Below are 20,487 nucleotides of genomic sequence, written 5' to 3'. Positions count from 1 at the left end.
CATCGGAGCTCCAATAAAGCTCTGGAATTTGTTGCCAGAGGATGTGGTTAGTGCAGTTAGTGTAGCTGGGTTTAAAAAAGGATTGGATAAGTTCTTGGAGGAAAAGTCCATTAACTGCTATTAATTAAGTTTACTTAGGGAATAGCCACTGCCATTAATTGCATCAGTAGCAGGGGATCTTCTTGGTGTTTGGGTAATTGCCAGGTTCTTATGGCCTGGATTGGCCTCTGTTGGAAACAGGATGCTGGGCTTGATGGACCCTTGGTCTGACCCAGTATGGCATTTTCTTATGTTCTTAATGGGATGAGCACAGTTTGACTGCCATTTTCAGGGAAAGGCTGTCCAAACGCACCAAGGACGAGTTGGCCGGCCAAGATTTGCCTGCCACATTGGAAGGGCTGATCAGCCTCGCAATCCACTTGGATCTATGTTTCCAGGAGAGGGGCTTGACTTGACGCCCCGTTCGCCTGGCTCCCAGCTTTCAGTGCCCGGTGGCTGCCGTGCCGCCTCCGGATCCTGGAAACTCGCAGGAGGAGTCCATGCAAGTGGACCACCTTAAGTTATCTTCAGAGGAAAAGCAGAGGCAGAGACGCCTCAACCTGTGCTTGTATTGTGCCGCCCAAGGGCACTTCGCTACTCTGTGTCCCATCAAGCCAGGAAACTCCAGGCCCCAGGGTTGGTTGGTGAGGACATCCTAGGTCGACCATGTTCCTCTCCTCAAATCCTGGTACCAATTTGCCTTTCCATAGGGAAAATCCTGACTGATACATAGAGCCTTTCTGGACCCGGGTGCCAGTCCCTGGCACGCCATCATCCCGCTGGATACTGCACTCAATATATTTTCCGTTGATGGGGATCCCTTGCCAGGACGCACGACAGTGGACACGGCATCACTTTCGATGCAGGCGGACCTGTTCCACAGCGAGCAGATTTGCCTATATGCTCTGCCCAAAGCTGTCAAAGCAGTTATTCTAAGTCTACCTTGGCTCGTGCAGCATCGTTTGAGGAAGCTTACAAATTGCCCGTGCCTTCCCCAAGGCCCAGCCTATCTTGTCTCTTGCCTGAGTTGTAACTTCGGGATTGCCCGGTTTGCCACCACATTACGCTGCCCATGCAGATGTCTTCAGTAAACCTGTGGAAACTCTTCCCCTGCGTTGCTCCAATGACGGCCTCGTTGATCTGCTTCCCGGGGGAAATACCCCCAGGGATCGCGTTTACCCTCTTTCCACTCCGGAAACCGAGGCAGTGTCAAAGAGCATCAAAGAGAATCTAGAGAGAGGGTTCGTTCGTCCGTCTCCTTCTCCTGCCGGGGCCAGGTTCTTCTTTGGCGGGGGGAAGAAAGGACAGTTTGCTCCACCCCTGCATTGATTATAGAGGGCTCAAGAAGGACCGGTACTTTCCACCTCTTATCACAGAAATCTTTGACCACCTTAGAGAAGCCTTAGGCTCCTTAGGTCACGAAGCTTGACCTCCATGGGACGCATAAGAGAAGGCGATGAATGGAAGGCAGCTTTTAATGCCGAGGAAGGGCACTACCAGTACCTAGGTATGGCCTTCGGATTGGGCAACGCCCCTGCTAACTCTCAGTTCTCACCTCCGGGGTAGCACTTAAGACGCTTACTGGGGACAGGGAAATGTAACCACTTCCTCCCCTCGCTGATTGCTCTGCATTGGCTTCCTGTACAATCCAGCATTCATTACAAAGTATTAACTCTAATTTTCAATAGCATCAACAATATTAACCCCTGCTTATTAGGAGCGACAATTCAACACTCACCCCACAGAGAGCCCTCAGATCACAAAACAAAGGACTTCTAATGGTGCCTTCTACTCAGAGCACACACCTAACGCACATAAGAGAGCGAACGTTTCCCACAGCCGGCCCCAAGCTGCGGAGCTCTCTCCCAGAGTCGTTACGCCAGATAACAGAAGGAAAACGTTTCAAGCGGGAACTGAGAACGTGGCTCTTCAGAAATGCTTACGATTTAACGTGAAATACCAACAGGCTGATAACTTCTATGTCAGAACCAGAGATGATGTTAGTGGAGCGAGCAATAAGCAATGAATGATGTGAAGTGCATTGTTAGGAGAATTAGATTTTGTATTTGCAAGTAAGAGTATGAACCGGATTATCTGTTAGCTGTGGTGTTGACCTAGAATATGAATGTTGACACAGTATGTTATCGTTGATCCAGAATACGAATGCTGATTTTGTAGACCCTTGTGATCTTCTTTTGGAACGATGGTATATATGAAACGCCTAAATAATTGCTTTTCGCTGGATCGTTTCTACCCTCTCCCTATCCTTTTTGAGTTGTGGCCTCCAGGAGTGATCAGAGTACTCCAGGTGAGGCCTCACCGGTGACCTGTGCAGGGCCATTATCACCTCCTTCCCACTAGTTAGGCCCCTCTCTCCGCAGCCCTGCACCCACCTTGTCACTGCTGCTTCACTCCCTTCAGACCATCAGGTCTCTCTCTCAGTCCCTGCTCATCAGTCCCTCACCCCCATCCCCTACAGATCATCCCATCTGACCCATTTGCTTTATCTACTTTAAGTTTAATTAGCTCCTCGCACATCCACTGTTCTGAAAATCGACTGAGGTTTACCTCACTTCCAATCTCATTATGTGGCCCTGCTCCAGGCCCTTCCACAGTGAACCCTAAACAGAAAGATTTTTCTTGTATTTATTTAGATTCATTTATAAACTGCCCATTTTCAGAGCTTGTTCTTCTGGGTAGTTTAGTGCACATTGATAATAAATATCATAAACATGATATAAAAGTATAAAAATGTCTACAATTCACACACACACACACACACAGACTCACACACACACACACACACACACACATACACACACACACTAAAACAGCTATAAAATTCATACAGATGTGAAAGCCTCGTGAAATAAATGGCATTTTAATAACCGTGCAAAGAATTTATCATCTTGCATCTGACCTTTTAATTTTATTTGTGATTTGTTAAGCGATTTTGCTTTTTCCTCATCAGGCTCCCCATATTCCTCCCCTTCACCTCTGAGTCTCACGGCGCCACTTTTGCACTTCCTTCTAGCGCTAACAGATCTCGTGCCCCTGTTTCACCATATTTGCTATTTTTTCTTTTTTGACACCGAGTCTTAGCTGCCAAAGCTTCGACCGCTCCTCCAGCTTCCTCGCGTCTCTGCGTCTGCCCCCTGCCGCAGATCTCAGTGCCGTCTGTGAAAGGACCAAGCTTTCCTTCTGAGCCCTCTGTAATAAGGACAGGGCAGGAGGCGAGGACATAAGCCTGTGCCGTGCTGGGGCCAGAGCACTGAGCATCCGAGCCTCCCTGAAGCAGCGCCGAGAGATTCCCAAACACTAAATCCGATTCCTCCCAGCTCCCCCCCCAGGAATTAGCAATGGCCCTCCCCGGCTCCACCTGAAGAATAATCATTTTATGCACTCACGCTCCAGGGATTTGTCCCCATTCCACAGCCTACTGGGAGAAAAAAATACAGTCTGCTCCCAGGTAGTTTCAGGGAGCGTCCCCCAGTCCTAGGACTAATTAGAAAGGGTAAATATATCCACCCCACTCATGATTTCTAAGACCTCTATCATATCCCCCCTCAGCCGTCTCTTCTCCAGGCTGAACAGCCCTAACCTCTTTAGTCTTTCCTCATAGGGGAGCTGTTCCATTCCCCTTATCATTTTGGTCACCCTTCTCTAAGCCTTTTCTTGTTCTCCTTTATCTTTTTTGAGAGGGGGTCCTGGGCAAGTGTCCTGCCTTACGTACAAGTCCTTTGGGGCTGGAGCCTACCTGCTGTACCAGACGGTAATTCACCTTGAGCTCAGATCTGGAAAGGCGAGCCATTAAATCTACAATCCAGAGCTGTGTGTGTGTGTGTGTGTGTGTGTGTATGCTCTGCACCTCTAGCAGGGTAATAATAATACCATGACAGAAAGAGCCGAATTGTGCAGTTAGAAAGCGACTGCAGGGTCAGTGCATTCTCAGTAACATCCAGTCCCCGGGAGGGAAGTAAAGCATCGCACGGTCCTCATCGCACATCACCCAGCTCCACCTGTAAAGACCACGTCGGCATGAAAGGAGGCCTCAGAGTCATTCCTGCACATGCAGCTCACGAGAGCAGCTGCACTTCCGGCCAGACAGGGCCCCTGTACAGGCGATTCCCTGTCACCTACTGCCAGTGACCCCGGCGGGCAGGGTCACGAAAGCTCCAGCCTGCCTCTTCTAGGCCAGCCATCTGTAACCCTAAGAGTGCCCGGGGCAGCTCCTCTGCAGTCTGAAAGCCCAGCTGCTCCCTGTAATTATCTGCTGCCTGCTAAACCCAATCACTGCAATATCCGTTCGCTCCTTCTCGCAACGTGACAGTGATTTACTCACCGGGGTGAGCTGCCAGCTGCTCTCCGCCTGCCAGGGGGGGCTCCCACCTGCTCCTGGGGCCAGTCGTGGAGGCGTGCCGCGGTCCCCTGTGTCGGCGGGCTCCGGAGGTGCGGTGCCTGTGGCCCTTCTCGGGACGTGGGCGGGAAGGGGCCCATCCCTGCTTCTCATCCTGGAGTGTGAAAGAGAGCACAGCATGTGAACGCACCTCACGGATGCAGGTCACTTACAAGGCTATTCCCAGAGACTCTCCTGCAGGAGGGCGAGAGCCAGTCACAATAAGTGAATTGATATCATGTGTGTAACTCGAGGACGGCACCTGTTCCTGCTGTCACGTATGTGAAAGCTGGAGGGCAGCCTGATAAGGAATTAACATGCTTTCTCTTAAGGCATAGAAAGCAAACCAACAGGGCTGCCACCCAACCCGACCTGGCTGATCCGCTCCTGGTTTTGTCCCATTTTCTTAGGGAACCGAGAACCAGAATTCTATGCGGGCAATGTGGACAAAGGCAGGACTGGATTGGCTGCTTTGGGTTGACTTGGGTGAGGCCCAATCTTGAAGCAGGCGAGCTGACATGGCAGGGGATGGGGGAGGAGATAACCCCACTGCCAAGGTGCAGAATCAGTCTCGCCAACCTCTCCCCTCGCCCGAGGGTGCTGGGCCTAGCTACTCTGTCATGCAGGACGCTCTCCGGGCGGCATTAAGGAGTCACTGTGTTTGATTAATGTTACATAGCGAGTAAATGCTTAAACAGTAATCATCAGGACCAGGCTGTAAGCCAAAATGACCTGCACTTCCTAACTGGCTTTGGGTTTTTACTCCACCCAAGGGGTCGGCTGACCTGGAGGTGACTGCTCTGCAGGAGCCTGGACTGCATTGTCTCTGTACAGCAAACCAGCCGCAGTGAGCAAGGTGAAGCCAGGATTCCCAGCCTTAGCAGCCCCTGGATTTAAAGGGGGCAGGCTGTGGTGTTTATTTCTTTCACTTTTATTGTTTGAACAATGAGGCAGGCAGACTGTTTCAGGGCCTGGTGCCTTCAAATGTCGAACGCCCTCCTTCAGGCTCCGTAAGTTGGTGTAAGCAGATATAAGCGCTTTTTAAAGACAGGTCTGCTGAAAATGCTGTTTCTTCCCTGCTGTGAGCGAAGGGGCACAGGATTTTCAGATGGGGGTGAGGGATTCAATATGCACCTAAACACCACAGAGCTACCAAATGAGCCAGTGTCTGCTCCCCCCAACTCCTGAGACATTCTGTAAATTATGCAGTTTTTGAAAGGAAAGGTGCACGACTACAGCAACCACAATGCACTGGGATGTAAGTTCCATAACCATTCCTGGCCCAGGGCCTATGAGCTCTCTGGCATTGTTCTTGGAGGCCCCTATAGACTGAGGTCTGCCCCCATCTCCTCCCTCTCCCACTCCCCTCTGCAGTGGCACCTCTCAGTGGCAGTAGCAGCTCTATCCTGTTTTCTTCCTGGACCTCAGCAGTAGCATGGATCCTGCTGCTCCCAGATGGTTCCCTTCCTCCTATGCTGCAGCTTACACACAGGACTGAACTAGTCACACCGGAGGTGCTGGCGACAGGGAGGTTGCTATAGGATGAAGTGCCAAGGGATTGCCCCTCCCCTCCATCCCCCAGCAGCTGTGCCCAAAATGACTCCTGCAGCTCTCCTCAGTGTGGCTTCTACAACGAAGACAGAGACAGAGTGCAGGCTGCTCTCTTCCAAGAGGGAGAGGTATTTTGGTGATAGGACTGCACCTCAACACCAGCCACCGCTGGAAGGAAGAAAAAGAAATGGAATCAAATACCGTTTAAAAAGTGGCAATCTGTTGAAGGAGAAAAAAAAGAAAAGGAGAAGAAGCAGAATGGCTGCAGTGTCAAAGTTTGCAGAACGGAGAACCTTATCTGGAGCCCCTAATGAGCATTAAGGTCGTGAGATCAGTTGCATCGTGTGACGGGGCTGCCAGATGACCTCACAACTGGCTCTAGGCTATGTCAGGGCCGCTTTCATTGTGCTTGGTGACGTCACAATACGCTTCAGCGGCATGAATGGCAGGACGGCTGACGTCACAATGGGGGAAACAAAGGATCGAAGCCTCGCGGCGCTAAGGGCGGGGAAGGCCCCCTCTCTGCCCACAGTGCTGGTTTTATGGGCCTAGGTGCCGAAAGCGCGACCCGTGCCGAGGGTCCAATAGCCAGGGCTCCTCCCACCGGAACTCAGCAACTAACGGTGAAAGTCCCGGGCTCGGTCCCCTCTCAGCGAGGAGGGCTCGCGTGGCTCCGCCTCCCGCAGCCCGGAGCGCGCCTCGCCATTGGTCCGGCCCAGCCAATCAGGCGGCGAGGACTCGAGGCGGGCCCGGGCGCCGAGGCTCTGCAGCGCCGCCGGGAGAATTCATCTTCCGCTCTGCAAGACGCGGCTGGCAGCGCGGGCAAGCCCGGGCTCGCCGGCGATTACCTGCCAAGCCTGGGAGAAGATTGCTGCCAACCAGAAGGTAATTTAATTAACTCCTCCTCTCCCGGGACGCCCCGTCCCGGGGTCTCGGAAGCTTGCAGGCGGCTGCTGCCAGCACCTGCACCAAGAGCGCTGCTCTCCTGCCTCACCTGCGCCCCGCGATCCCATCCCCCGGATGGGATCGCGGGGTTGCCAGGGAGCCCCCCTGCACCCCGCAGAGCCAGAGAGATATCCGAGCCCCCCACCCCTGCACCCCGCAAACCCAGAGATCGAAATCAGAGCCCCCGCAGACCCAGAGATCGAGATCAGAGCCCCCCCCCTGCACCCCGCAAACTCAGAGATTGAGATCAGAGCCCCCTGCACCCCGCAGACCCAGAGATCGAGAGATAAGAGCCCCCCTGCACCCCGCAGACCCAGAGATCGAGATCAGAGCCCCCTGCACCCCGCAGAGAGAGAGAGATCAGAGCCCTCCCTGGACTTCGCAGACCCAGAAAGAGAGAGAGATCACAGCCCCCCTGCACCCCAGAGATCGAGATCAGAGCCCCCTGCACCCCGCAGACCCAGAGATCAGAGCCCTCCCTGCACCCCACAGACCCAGAGGTCGAGATCAGAGTCCCCCTGCACCCCGCAGACCCAGAGAGAGAGAGAGGTCAGAGATTTTGCCCTCCCCGCAGGCCGAGAGAAGGTCAGAGATCCCCAGCCCTAGCTATCTCCAGGGAGAAGGGATCCTTCTTGTCCTTAAAAACGTTGCCATTCACACGGGACACCTCCAAAATACGGCACAGGATGGAAATGATCCAAGGATAAATAGAAGATGCTTTAATGGTCCAAGGATACTGCGAATGAGTTTGTTCTGCTTTGCTGATCGTCGCTTTGATTGACTGCACCATGAAGTGTCTGCACATGATTTGAAACGCATAAATAAATACCTTAGCGTTGGGCTGTTTTTTTTACTATACCCTGTACCTCACTTCTTGTTCCTTCATAGGATTTCTGCACATTTGGGGTTAAGGCCTGCCCTGCAGGGTATTAGTCACCCTAGGCTACCCTTGAGAGAGACTTGGCTACTAATGGGCAGAGTCCGTGGCAGCTCCTGTGCCCTTCAGCCGCTGGGGCTCCACTGCTGGGCCTGGCCTCCTTGCCCGGTTCTGACACCTCCCAAAGGTGCGCTCTTCTAGGCACCCATTTAGTTTGCCTAGCGGAAGTGCCAGACCTGAATTCCCGGGTTTCCGGTGCCCCTCTATCCGGGGCCTGCCTTTGTATGAGGCCAGCAGGGCGGTCGGCTGGGTCACTACCACCAACGCTACGCAGCTGAGCAGAGTTCCTTTAGCAGCCACGCTTGCCACGCTTCGGGCTCCGCAGACCTAGACCCGGCGCCACTACTGGCACTGTCCCTTCCTGCCAGTGCTGGCCCCGTGAGCAGCTTCAAAAGGTGTGTGGACGGGCACCTCCTGTATTGCCAGGTCAGCGCGCAGAAAGCTGCGCCCTCCTGAGTTCTGAGCGGTGTTAACAGAGCTGGCACAAACTGAAACGAATGGTGGCAGCAGCTCTGCCACTAAAAACGAATTCTGTGGTGGTAGCAAGGCGGGTGCTGGGAGGGAGGAAGGAAGACAAGGCAGGAGGCCGATGCTGGGGATGAGGACGAGAGGGGGGAGGATGCTGGGAATAGGGGCACCTCCTGTATTGCCAGGTCAGCGCGCAGAACGCTGCGCCCTCCTGAGTTCTGAGCGGTGTTAACAGAGCTGGCACAAACTGAAACGAATGGTGGCAGCAGCTCTGCCACTAAAAACGAATTCTGTGGTGGTAGCAAGGCGGGTGCTGGGAGGGAGGAAGGAAGACAAGGCAGGAGGCCGATGCTGAGGAAGAGAGGGGAGAAGATGCTGGGAATGGGGGGGCCTCAGAGGCAGAGAGGCTGTTTGAATGGGGGGTAAGAGGAGAGAAGTTGCTGGAGAGGGGTGGGTGGGGGGAGGGGGACACCTTCCCTGCCTCTCACTTGTTAGGAAAGCTTGCATGCATCCCCACACACCTGCTATTCCACGCCAAGGAGTCAGGGGCATGGGGATCAGTTGGGGGAGGGGAGCATCCTCTGATTTTCACGCCAGGCTCCATTTGCCTAGAGCGGGGGCCTGCCCCTGTCACTCACTATTTTTTTTTTCTTTTTGTTGTCTGCACGAGGGTCTGATCTATGCCCCAAGTCTACCGAAACGGTAAGTAGTGTTAGATCCCAGGGATGCCCTGGTACTGGCCTTGCTGGCACAACGCCCTCTGCTTTCTCTGCATGAAGTGTGCTGCCAACCACAGGGGCAGGGTCCCAGGGAGGGAATTCGTCGCAGCAGGGGGGGGGGGGGGGGGGTGTCGGGCGCTGCCCTGGGACCGGTGGCCAGCTGGTCACTGGAAGGCAAGTGAGCCCGTGGTTTGCATCATTAGGAAGGATTGCGGGAGCTTTCAGAGCAGAGCCCGAGGACCGAGGAGCTGCGCAGGAACAGGACGGGCGCAGTCATCTGACGCAGGGATTACGGGAATTATTCATTGAGACAGGACTGCCGCGCCAGGCTTTAGCTCCGAACAGCCTGCGATCGTAAGGGAGACCTGCTCACGCGTGTGCGGCGTGACGGGAGAACTGCCCCTTTTCTCGGGAAGCAGGGGGGGGCGTGCGTTTCCTCTCCAGAGCTCCTGCCAGATTTCAGCCCCCGTATCTGCCCTTCAGGGCGGGGGACTTTTCTCAGCTCAGGCTCCTGGTCCAAAGTCCCTCCCAGCTGAGAAAGATGCCAACATGCAGCCACCTCGGGGGTGGAAGGAACCTGGAACTCACCCTGGGGTCGATGGAATAAAACCCGCGCTGAAACTGAAGTCCGATTTTTGTTTTTGGTGCATGTTTTACTTAAGCCATGATTGAAACGGGGGTTCCTGCAGCATGAAACAGTCTGCTCACCAACTTGAATCTAGTTCTGAATGCAAATAAGACTGAACTCCTAATCATCTCCTCGGACCACTCGGCCTTATTCAATCCACCAGCAGGCAACACCCAGATCACGCAAGTAAGGGACCTTGGAGTAATCATTGATAACCGTCTGAATCTTAAGAAAGCCATCAATAACACTACCAAGGACTGCTTTTATAAATTACAAGTCATGAAAAGGCTCAAACCCCTACTCCACTTCCAAGATTTCAGGACAGTGCTCCAAGTCACACTCTTTTCCAAAACAGATTACTGTAACTCTCTTCTACTCGGGCTCCCAACTTCATCCATCAAACCATTACAGATGCTCCAAAATGCTGCGGCAAGAATCCTGACTAATACCAACAGAGGAACACACATCACTCCCATACTACAGAACCTTCACTGGCTGCCAATCAAATATAGAATATTACACAAGGCTCTGACTATAATCCACAAAGTCATTCACAACCAACAACAACTAGACCTCCAGATTCCCCTCAAATTATACTCATCAGACAGACCGATTCGAGAAGCATACAAAGGCACCCTGCAACCCCCTACAACGAAATCCTCTCGCCTATCATCTACCAAAGAACGAACCTTCTCTACAGCTGGCCCAACCATCTGGAACAAGATGCCCACAGAACTCAGATTAGAACCATGCCCGTTTACCTTCCGCAAAAAACTTAAGACATGGCTCTTCATCCAGGCCTTCACTTAATCTACAGTTCCAGCAATTCCTTACTAATTCAGACAATGACTTTTACCTAAAACTCTCTGACAAGTGTAGCCTATACACTTATGCCTCTTCTCATCATATTATTGTATTATCTAATTTGTTCAGTTATTCTTTCTATCGCTCCGGCTATCCTAGCCCTCCAGGTTAATACCCCTTGTTATATGTAACTTTCATTTCTTGTTATATGGTTGACTTTGCTATTCCCCTCATGTTATCTGTAAACCGATCTGATATGAATTCTCTTTCATGAAGGTCGGTATATAAAAATGTTAAATAAATAAATAAATAAATAAATGATGGGATGCAAATCCAACAGGAGAACATTAAATGAGCGCGCTGAATGAGAAAAGTGCGCCAAAACGCGAGTTGACCTGAAAAATCTGCACGAATGCAGAAAAGTAAGGGGGCAAGTGCTTGAAGTTGGAAGGAGTTTGACAAAAATGGCCTTGAATGCAAGGTTGGCACCGGGCATCCCGACGTGGGCAGAATCTCACATGCGAGGCCATTTGGGCAAGGCCTGCCAAGGGAAATGAAAGGGTAAGCTCTCTAGGGCGGGCACCTATAGCTGGTGCTGTGCATCCCTACTGGCTGGTTGGCTTTTCCAGAGAGCTTGTGCACCATTCAGCTGTAGGTGCCCACCCCTGAGAGCTTACCCTTTCATTTCACTTGCAATTCATTGCCAAAATGGACTTGGATAAAAGAATTTGCCCTCTGGAGTGGGCACTCACAGCTACCTGAACAGAGTGTAAGCTCTCTGGGGTGGGCACTCACAGCTCCCTGAGCAGAGTGTAAGCTCCCTGGGGTGGGCACTCTGAACAGAGTGTAAGCTCTCTGGGGCGGGCACTCATGGCTACCTGAGCAGAGTGTAAGCTCCCTGGGGTGGGCACTCTGAACAGAGTGTAAGCTCCCTGGGGCGGGCACTCACAGCTCCCTGAACAGAGTGTAAGCTCCCTGGGGCGGGCACCTACAGCTACCTGAACAGAGTGTAAGCTCCCTGGGGCGGGCACTCACAGCTCCCTGAACAGAGTGTAAGCTCCCTGGGGCGGGCACTCTGAACAGAGTGTAAGCTCCCTGGGGCGGGCACCTACAGCTACCTGAACAGAGTGTAAGCTCCCTGGGGCGGGCACTCACAGCTCCCTGAACAGAGTGTAAGCTCCCTGGGGCGGGCACCTACAGCTACCTGAACAGAGTGTAAGCTCCCTGGGGTGGGCACTCTGAACAGAGTGTAAGCTCCCTGGGGCGGGCACCTACAGCTACCTGAACAGAGTGTAAGCTCTCTGGGGCGGGCACTCATGGCTACCTGAACAGAGTGTAAGCTCCCTGGGGTGGGCACTCTGAACAGAGTGTAAGCTCCCTGGGGCGGGCACTCACAGCTCCCTGAACAGAGTGTAAGCTCCCTGGGGCGGGCACTCACAGCTCCCTGAACAGAGTGTAAGCTCCCTGGGGCGGGCACCTACAGCTACCTGAACAGAGTGTAAGCTCCCTGGGGCGGGCACTCACAGCTACCTGAACAGAGTGTAAGCTCCCTGGGGTGGGCACTCTGAACAGAGTGTAAGCTCTCTGGGGTGGGCACTCACAGCTACCTGAGCAGAGTGTAAGCTCTCTGGGGCGGGCACTCACGGCTACCTGAACAGAGTGTAAGCTCCCTGGGGTGGGCACTCACGGCTACCTGAACAGAGTGTAAGCTCCCTGGGGTGCGCCAGGGTCAGGATGTGCAGTGCCGGGGTCCTGATCAGCTGTAGGTGCCCGCCTCGAGAGCTTACACTGGAAATTAAACCCCTGGTTCCCAGGTGGAGTAAAGTTATTCTACGGCTGTGTCCAGTCTGACAGAAGCAGCTGGACACTAGCACACAGGGCACAGCAATAATATAACAGGGCCACCAGAAATGGGAGCTGAGTGTCACTGCTGCTCTGACCCGGGGGTTACATTTCCAGCTTCACTCCTTCTGCTCTCCAACGCCCCTCCCTGCACTGCTGGGGAGCAGCTGAAGCCTCCTGTTACAGGGGATCTGCTTGCATCCACACTAAGGCGGGGGGGGGGGGGTTCAGCGCTAAAACCCATACTACATACTGAATAAGGTTAGCACTGAAAACCCCATGATAAAACGTGAGTGCAAACTTTCAGCAGGCTCAGCGCGGCTTATTGCATCGTCCCCGCCGAGAGCCCGCGCGGAGCTGGGATTAGGACTCGGGCACAGGGAGCTGGGGCGTCCGAGGCAGTGCCGGATGCTGGCGTCTGGAAAAGCCGAGTTCCAGTCCCAGGCAGGACTTGTGGGTGCTGGGGAGGGAGGCAGGGGGCGGTCCTTGGGCGAGGATTGATTGTGTTGCAACGGTTGAACTGGATGAAAAGGGGCAATTTAAAAACGGGGAAAACACCCACTGAGCAGGAAGGCTGGTGGTACGGGCAGGATCCCGCTGGACTGGCTCCAGGCCGTCGGGGCCAGGCTCAGCCGCACGGCACGCATGGGCTTGTAGATCTGCCCCCCACCCCCGCCGGGTGCCGTGGGGCAAAGCCAGGCCGGGATCAGCTGAGCACTGTTGGCCTGGGTGAGGTGGCAAAACCCTGGCGGAAGCCGAGAGGGCAGAAGGGCGACTTAGCACGGATCTCACTCCGGCAGCGGGAGCTGCGCTGCGGAGGGTAAACAGCATCCCCGAGAGGGGTCTATTGGAGTCCATTAAAGCGCACCTCCTGCTGCCCCGGAGAGGTAGGGGTCAGGGGCGAGCAGATTACACATCCTCTCTGTGCCCAGGGAGCAGGAGGCCACCTCAGCGCTCAGACTCGCTCGCCCCCTCTTAGCTACCCCGGCAGATTTTGGGTTTCGCCCTAGTTTGAGCTTAGCCTAAGTAATCTCCGGGCAGTGACCTCGGATTTAAAGACGGAGATGGCGATCAAGCTGCTCAGCGAGGTGGGAGTCACAGCCCACTGCGATCCCACCGCCGGCCCCTGGAGGTCAGGACCCGGGGCCCGTGTGTCTGCGTCGCCCGGAGCCTGCCCTGGACCAGCCTTCAGTTCTGCCCCGGTCAGCATGGACCTGCTCCTGGGCAGGGCTTTCTCTTACCCGCTGTCCCCTGCTATTTAGTTTTACAATTTCAGGATCTGGAAGAGGAGACGCAGGGGCCCCCAGGAGCTCCGCATGACGAGCTCCACCACGCACATGTTGGGCTATCAGAGCTGCTTGCCCACGTCACCTCTATCAGTGGCCAGTGGTGACTCTCTTATATAATAAGAGACACCATTGGCTTCAGGCATTAACTTTTTTTTTTTTTTGGGCTTTCAGTGCATTCAGCCTCGTTTGGACTACGGTGCGAGCGCTCAAACCTGTCCTTGGATCCATTAGAATATTTCTAATGAATATTCATGAAATGTATTTGCATGCACTACCTGCCGGGTATGCAAATAGTTCTCATGGATATTCAGTAGGGAAATCCTGAAAACGGGACTGGGCCGGGGGGGGGGGGGGGGGGGGTGCTGAGGTTGAGGATTGGTTTGAGCAGCCCTGGACTAAGGTACCATGAACCTAAATTTGCAAATACCCCTGTTTTATAACCCCCCCCCTCTCCTCCCCCCACCACAACTGCCCCCAGCTACTGCAGCAACAGCCTATTCGGCCAGGGCCAGAAACCGCAGCTCCCTCCAGCCACCAGGGGTCGCCGTTGCACAACGACCGACTCCCTCCTCGGCCCGGGCTGTGAGTGTGGCCTCCCCTGAGCCAGGAAGCCAGCGCAGGCCCCGGGCACGGTGGTGGCAGCTCAGTCACCGATCAACAGCATTCACCCAGCTGCCCTGCAAGATCCTTCTTACCCCCTCCGGCCCCCGCCCAGCCTGCGGCCCTGCAGCGTGCAGGAAGGGGCAGACGGGAGAGCTTCCTCTGTAACCAATGAGCGAGTTAACAAGCTCGCAGCGCCCTGGCTCCGGCACGTTTGCCACGCGCCGCCGGCTGGAGGTCTCGATGTTTTTGTAAGCCCGCATCATTCATTTTCTGCCCCGGTGTTCATTAGCAGCTGGGGGGGGGGGAGGGGGGGTACCTACAGCTTGGCTTCCATGGCGGCGATGTGAGTCCGGGGTCTGCTCACTTTCAGGTGGGTGCAGTCCTTCGGGAGCGGGATCACAAGGTCGCGCCTCGCCTGATGGGGGCAGATCACCGTCTGCACGAGAAATGGGAGAGAAAAGAAGGAGAAATCAGCAAAACGCCGAGCCCGTGGAATCCCAGCCAGGCCCCTGCTCGCCCCCTCGGAGCTGCTTCGCTCTGTGTGCGGCTCGCCCCCTCCCGGGAAATCAGGACCCAGCGTGTCGGAACTTGCCTGGAGGCCTCGCCGAGCCGCAGGGCTGAGCGAGCGGCTGCAAGCGAGCGAGCCAGCGCTGCGGAAACACAAGCCGGGGACGCAGAGAGGCAGGAAAGGAATGGAGGCATTGGATCATCACCGTCCAGGGCTCTCTGCACCGCTGCTGAGCTTTCCTGAAGCTGTCCTGGTGACCCCCACGGCCAGTTTGCATGTTCAGGATCCCCGTCATGAATACGCAGGAGATCAGTTTGCATATATCCTGGGTCCCTAATGCACGCAAACTGATCTCCTGTAGATTTGTGGAGCGTCGGCTGAATACCCGTCTGGCCGTGAGGTCAACAGGACAGGTCTGGGGTAGCTCTGCCGATGAAGGAGGAACTCCTGGCCCAGAACATCAGACCAAGGGTCCATCAAGCCCAGCATCCTGTTCCCAACAGAGGCCAAAACCAGGCCACAAGAACCTGGCAATTACCCAAACACTAAGAAGATCCCAGGCTACTGATGCAATTAATAGCAGTGGCTATTCCCTAAGTAACCTTGATTAATACCCGTTAATGGACTTCTCCTCCAAGAAAGTTTGGGAGACCCTGCCTTAGGGTGAATAGGGGGCAAGGAAATGGCCAAAAGCTGCATCTGTGCAAACAGAGCTTTTATCATGAGGATCTTCCAGTCCGATCCATTCCGAGCTCGTGTAATGGGCTCTTGATTTGAACCCTATTAGGTCTGATGTCAAAGTTTATAGATCGGAGGCCTGAGGATGCTAAAAATCAGTGAATTTTCCACCCTCCGTCCTCCCGTTCAAGGTAAGATGTCAGCATGCGGCCGCTGGTCTGAACGTGCGCTAACCTCAAACTTTCTAAATTCATGCAGTGAGGAAAAGGCATAAACCAGTCTTCAATTCTCCCTACAAAGGAGACTTGCGGAGTCCTGGGAGTAGCATCGTCGCCTTGTAAAGAGGACCAGTCCTTGCCTACGTGAGGAAAATGCATGGGGGCCACCCCCTTAACGAGCCAGCGGGCTCTCCGCGCCTCCCCTGCCCCTTCCTCGGGACGCAAGCATCGGCAACGCCAGCAGGAGGCAGAGGAACCGGGGTGGGATTGGGTGGTGGTGGTGGGAGTGGGTGTGATTAAGGGGCATTTTAGTGCCTTGGACCTCGTCGGCTGAGCCCCCTGCCTTCGCAGGGCACCAGTTTTGTTGCATTAATGCTATTGCCCGCTGCTTTATTTGTCGCCGCAGAGCCGGGGCTCGGTGTCCTTATCCTCCTGGGTGGGGGTGAGCCCGTGCTGTGGCAGGGCAGAGGGCGCCCCCCTCCCCTCCTAGCTGCTGCCTCGCAGGACGTGCGTGGTGGTGGCTGGGGCAGCCTGGAAGCCTGGCGAAGTGCCCAGGCGGATTGCTGGATGGTGGCTCAGTCTGGCAGCCGGCAGTGCTTGCGTGGATCGTGCTTTGGGACAGGAAGGGGGCGCAGGGATGTGCCCGACGTCCCACGTCAAAGAAGCGCAGAGCTCCTCTAACCTTCGGCACGGGATACTGTGCCAGCCCTCCCTGCAGTCTGCTGCTGATTTAAAATCTTTGCTCTTGGCACAGTTTCCTTATTGACTCCTACCGACCGCTTTTGGCTGCGTCACAAAGCTGGCTTCCTTACTGGGACCGACCACGGGACGGTTATAATTCTCTCTTTGCTGCCGCCGTCTTGGAAAACGTAATTTAACACAAACTATGAGAGAAGAAAATCATCTTCTTTTTTTTAAAGAAAGTAAAAGTAGTGAAAAAGCTTCGGAGCAAGGCCGGCCTCAATCGCCTCCAAGGTTGGTTCTGAGATGATGGAGCAGACAAAGGACCCTTGTCTTGCACAGCCTGACTTTCCATTCTGGGAATCCCCGCGTCTCTGGGAGGAGACGCTGAGGACGCAGGGCCCCGGCTGTCGGCTGCACCTCCTTTGGGAAGGACGTGGGGGACTCCACAGAGAAAGTGAACAGTCTCACTGGTTTGGGGCAGCGAAAGCACCGACACCGCGTAAACCAAGTGTTGGGAGATGGAGCAGGCGAGCCCCGGGGCTTTCCGGGCACGGCAGGAGCTACCGGCGCCGGCTCAGCCCATCCTGCACGAGATCCCTCTCTCTTTGCTTCGTGATCTGCACGTTTAACGGGGGAAAATCTCGTACCCTCGGCCGGTCTGCCCGTGATATTTCACTAGGAGGTCAAAACTATCATCGGTTGCCGATGATAAATCCGGTGAGAGCCCAAACGCGTCCCTCCCGGGCCTCTGCCTTGGCTTAGCTGCAAGAAGCAGGGCTTGTCCCCTTTCACCTTCTCTCCGCAGCTCTGGCACGGGGCTGCCCCCGCGACCTCCTCGTAGATCCTCCCCTCGTCCCTGGAGATGTACAGCATGGCAGCGTAGCAGTTCCCTGCCGTTTCGTCCGGGTGGAAGGCATCGAAGAAAAAGTCGTCGACGAGCTCGTCTTCCTCCCAGGCATTCTTCAAGTTGGACCCTTCAAGAAAAAAAAGAAAAAAGAAAGAGGATCATCAGGAGGAGAGAAGCAGGTTACAGATGCCCTGCAAAGTGTGCCGAGTGATTGTCACTCACGTTTCCGGGCTTGTTCACTTCCTGCAATGGCCACTAGATGGCGTCTGATCCCCACCGGCGGTCCCTAACCTCCTCTACAATGTGCAATATTCTAAGACGCGGGCTGTGCAGGTGAACAGCCCGAGTCTTTCTTTTCTCTCCGTTACCTTCCACCTTCCAGCCTGCATTTAGCTTTTCGTGGGAGCCGGTTTACGTCCTTAAGTCCCCTGTCAGCGTGGAAAGCCCCGGGCAAACGCGGCCCGAGCCCGGAGACCCTCTCTCTCTGTTACGGAAACGGAATGAATAAGGTTTATGTTTGCTGTTCCCCTCCTGTTGGGGGGAAAAGCGAAGCAGAAGGGTGGCGGGAATATCCGATATCGCCTGTTTCTTTTCCTCTTATAGAGCAAACCGGAACCGTCCCAGCTCTGCCAACAGCGTACACAGCACTGCACAGAACGAACACAAATAGGTGCGGGGGGGGGGGGGGAGAAATGGCTTAAGGAAGTTCCTGTCCCAAAGAGCTGACTAGCTCCAGCGTGCAGGTGGGATGGGGGCCCGTGATCGGAGCCCTGACCACCACAGTTTCCCTGCCATGGTTTCTTTTTCCATGAGATTTTTCATCTGAAACAGCCCAACCCGGACCCCTACTCCAGAAGGACAGTGCAGGCACGGAGAGGTAAAGCCTGCTCCTTGTGTTCCGCAGGCCATGGCGGGGAATAGTGCGTCAGATTTCACCTGTTACACACAATATTTCTCATGACATCCTCTGGATAATGCTTGGGCGAAATTATTCACAGAATGGAAAATGCCAGTGTCACTGAGTCTCTCTCTCTCTCTCTTTCCCTCCCGAGCAGGAGCCGAGTTCCAGTCCCCTCTCAGTCCCTCACTGGCACTCTCCTCTCTATGCTCTCTATGAAGAATGTTCAATTGTGGCAACTCTCTGACAGGCTTTACATTTTAAAAACGGACTATTTACTCAATTAATCATCATTTCTTACAACAGTAAATCAAAGTGATGTACAATTAATAACAAGAGGTTAAATGATACAGAACAGTAAAATAAAACTAAAATATGAGTAATTTGAGTGGAATTACAAAATACAGCACAGTAAAAAAAAAATCACAAATCAGTATGTAAACATAAAAATACAGAAATAAAATAAAAAAAAACTAACATTATGAGAAGCTAAACATAATAAAACAATGGCTCATAAAATATTCAAAATAAAACAAGATATAAGCTCAAGATGAAAATAATATGAAGGAGTAAAGCAAGTAAAAAGTATAATTATAGCAAGCAGCCTCTATTAAGAAGAGTTTGCATTTTTTAAATTCAGTGAGGATATGCATCCAATGGCCATATCTCCCTCTCTCACACTCTTCCCCATTCTGTGCCCAGGGACGCAGTCTCTCTCCCCCACACACACACATTTCCAACACTTCCTTCCAGGTCAGAGTGGCATTTCAGCCTAGCTGGCACGATAAATATTCACCAGTTGCCGCTGCTCCCTGAGTGTCCTGAGCTGAGGGTGAATGCCCTCAGGCCTCACTGTGCTGGCTGCAGTAATTAAGAAGGTTCGCAGGGTCCCTGCTCCTCCTCTGCAAATCTCTAATTACTGCAGCCAGCACAGTGAGGCCTAGGTACGGTCACGCAGAGGTTAAAGAGAGGGGAACCTAAAGCCAGAGCTGAGAGATTGATATTTGCAGCTGAGGAGCGAGGAAAAGAGTGGGAAGGCAGGCGCCTGCAGATGGTGCAAGACAGAACCGGAAACGCTCTCGCATCTCTCCGCAGGGCGCTGGGCATGTCGGAGAGACCCGGCTCGTCCCCCTGCAAAGTGCGCAAACACCAGCACGTCGTGGCATCGCCACCCTGAGAGAATCACAGACAGTGAGGAAGTGGTGACCCCCGTGGGCCATTCTCACTCTGACCAGGACAGGCGGACACTACCAGCAGTGCCAGCAGCGAGTGACTCTTCTGTGGGACTCGTGGCATCGCCACCCTGAGAGAATCACAGACAGTGAGGAAGTGGTGACCCCCGTGGGCCATTCTCACTCTGACCAGGACAGGCGGACACTACCAGCAGTGCCAGCAGCGAGTGACTCTTCTGTGGGACTCGTGGCATCGCCACCCTGAGAGAATCACAGACAGTGAGGAAGTGGTGACCCCGTGGGCCATTCTCACTCTGACCAGGACATGCGGACACTACCAGCAGTGCCAGCAGCGAGTGACTCTTCTGTGGGACTCGTGGCATCGCCACCCTGAGAGAATCACAGACAGTGAGGAAGTGGTGACCCCGTGGGCCATTCTCACTCTGACCAGGACATGCGGACACTACCAGCAGTGCCAGCAGCGAGTGACTCTTCTGTGGGACTCGTGGCATCGCCACCCTGAGAGAATCAGACAGTGAGGAAGTGGTGACCCCGTGGGCCATTCTCACTCTGACCAGGACATGCAGACACTACCAGCAGTGCCAGCAGCGAGTGACTCTTCTGTGGGACTTGTGGCATCGCCACCCTGAGAGAATCACAGACAGTGAGGAAGTGGTGACCCCGTGGGCCATTCTCATTCTGACTGATGAAGAGCTGAAGGTCAGGACAGCGGACACTACCAGCAGTGCCAGCAGCGAGTGACTCTTCTGTGGGACTCGTGGCATCGCCACCCTGAGAGAATCACAGACAGTGAGGAAGTGGTGACCCCGTGGGCCATTCTCACTCTGGCCAGGACATGCGGACACTACCAGCAGTGCCAGCAGCGAGTGACTGTTCTGTGGGACTCGTGGCAGAGCCATGCAGAAATACTTTCCATGGTGTCAGGCACCAGCGGCCTGACTGAGGACGTCAGATGTGCACGGAGTTCAGCTTCCTGCAATCCCCACAGAGCTGTAGATGGCATTTGTTCACTTTCTTTACCTTGCTTTTCCTTTTATTGACAGTTTTCTCTATGACCTATTTTCTGCACAAATGACGCTTTGTTATTATTTTGTAGAAATGTAAGAAACTTCTAGGCCCGCCTTGCTATGTTGCCTGTGCTATACGATATTCCCTGCGAGCTCCAGAAGGAGGCTCTCTCTGACGTAATTCAAGTAGCAGGAAGGGCATTGTCCTCTGCACGCCCTAGCTTAATAGTGAG

At 54.1% G+C, this 20,487-nt stretch overlaps 1 protein-coding gene across 1 annotated transcript in view; it reads right to left on the bottom strand.

Annotated features, from left to right (window-relative positions):
- LOC115096241 overlaps window positions 1-20,487 on the bottom strand; it is a 120,051-nt gene that overhangs the window by 89,975 nt on the left and 9,589 nt on the right. The window contains exons 2-4 of the mRNA XM_029610749.1: window positions 17,102-17,283; window positions 14,542-14,657; window positions 4,382-4,550 (exon numbers count right to left, since the gene is read on the bottom strand). Coding sequence (XP_029466609.1) covers window positions 4,382-4,550; window positions 14,542-14,657; window positions 17,102-17,182 — 366 coding nt within the window. The 5' untranslated portion in view covers window positions 17,183-17,283. The remainder of the gene's footprint in view (window positions 1-4,381; window positions 4,551-14,541; window positions 14,658-17,101; window positions 17,284-20,487) is intronic.

This window comes from Rhinatrema bivittatum, chromosome 7 (genome assembly GCF_901001135.1).
Source record: "Rhinatrema bivittatum chromosome 7, aRhiBiv1.1, whole genome shotgun sequence".
Taxonomy (NCBI): Eukaryota; Metazoa; Chordata; class Amphibia; order Gymnophiona; family Rhinatrematidae; genus Rhinatrema; species Rhinatrema bivittatum.
This window is presented reverse-complemented; position numbering and strand designations above follow the sequence as displayed.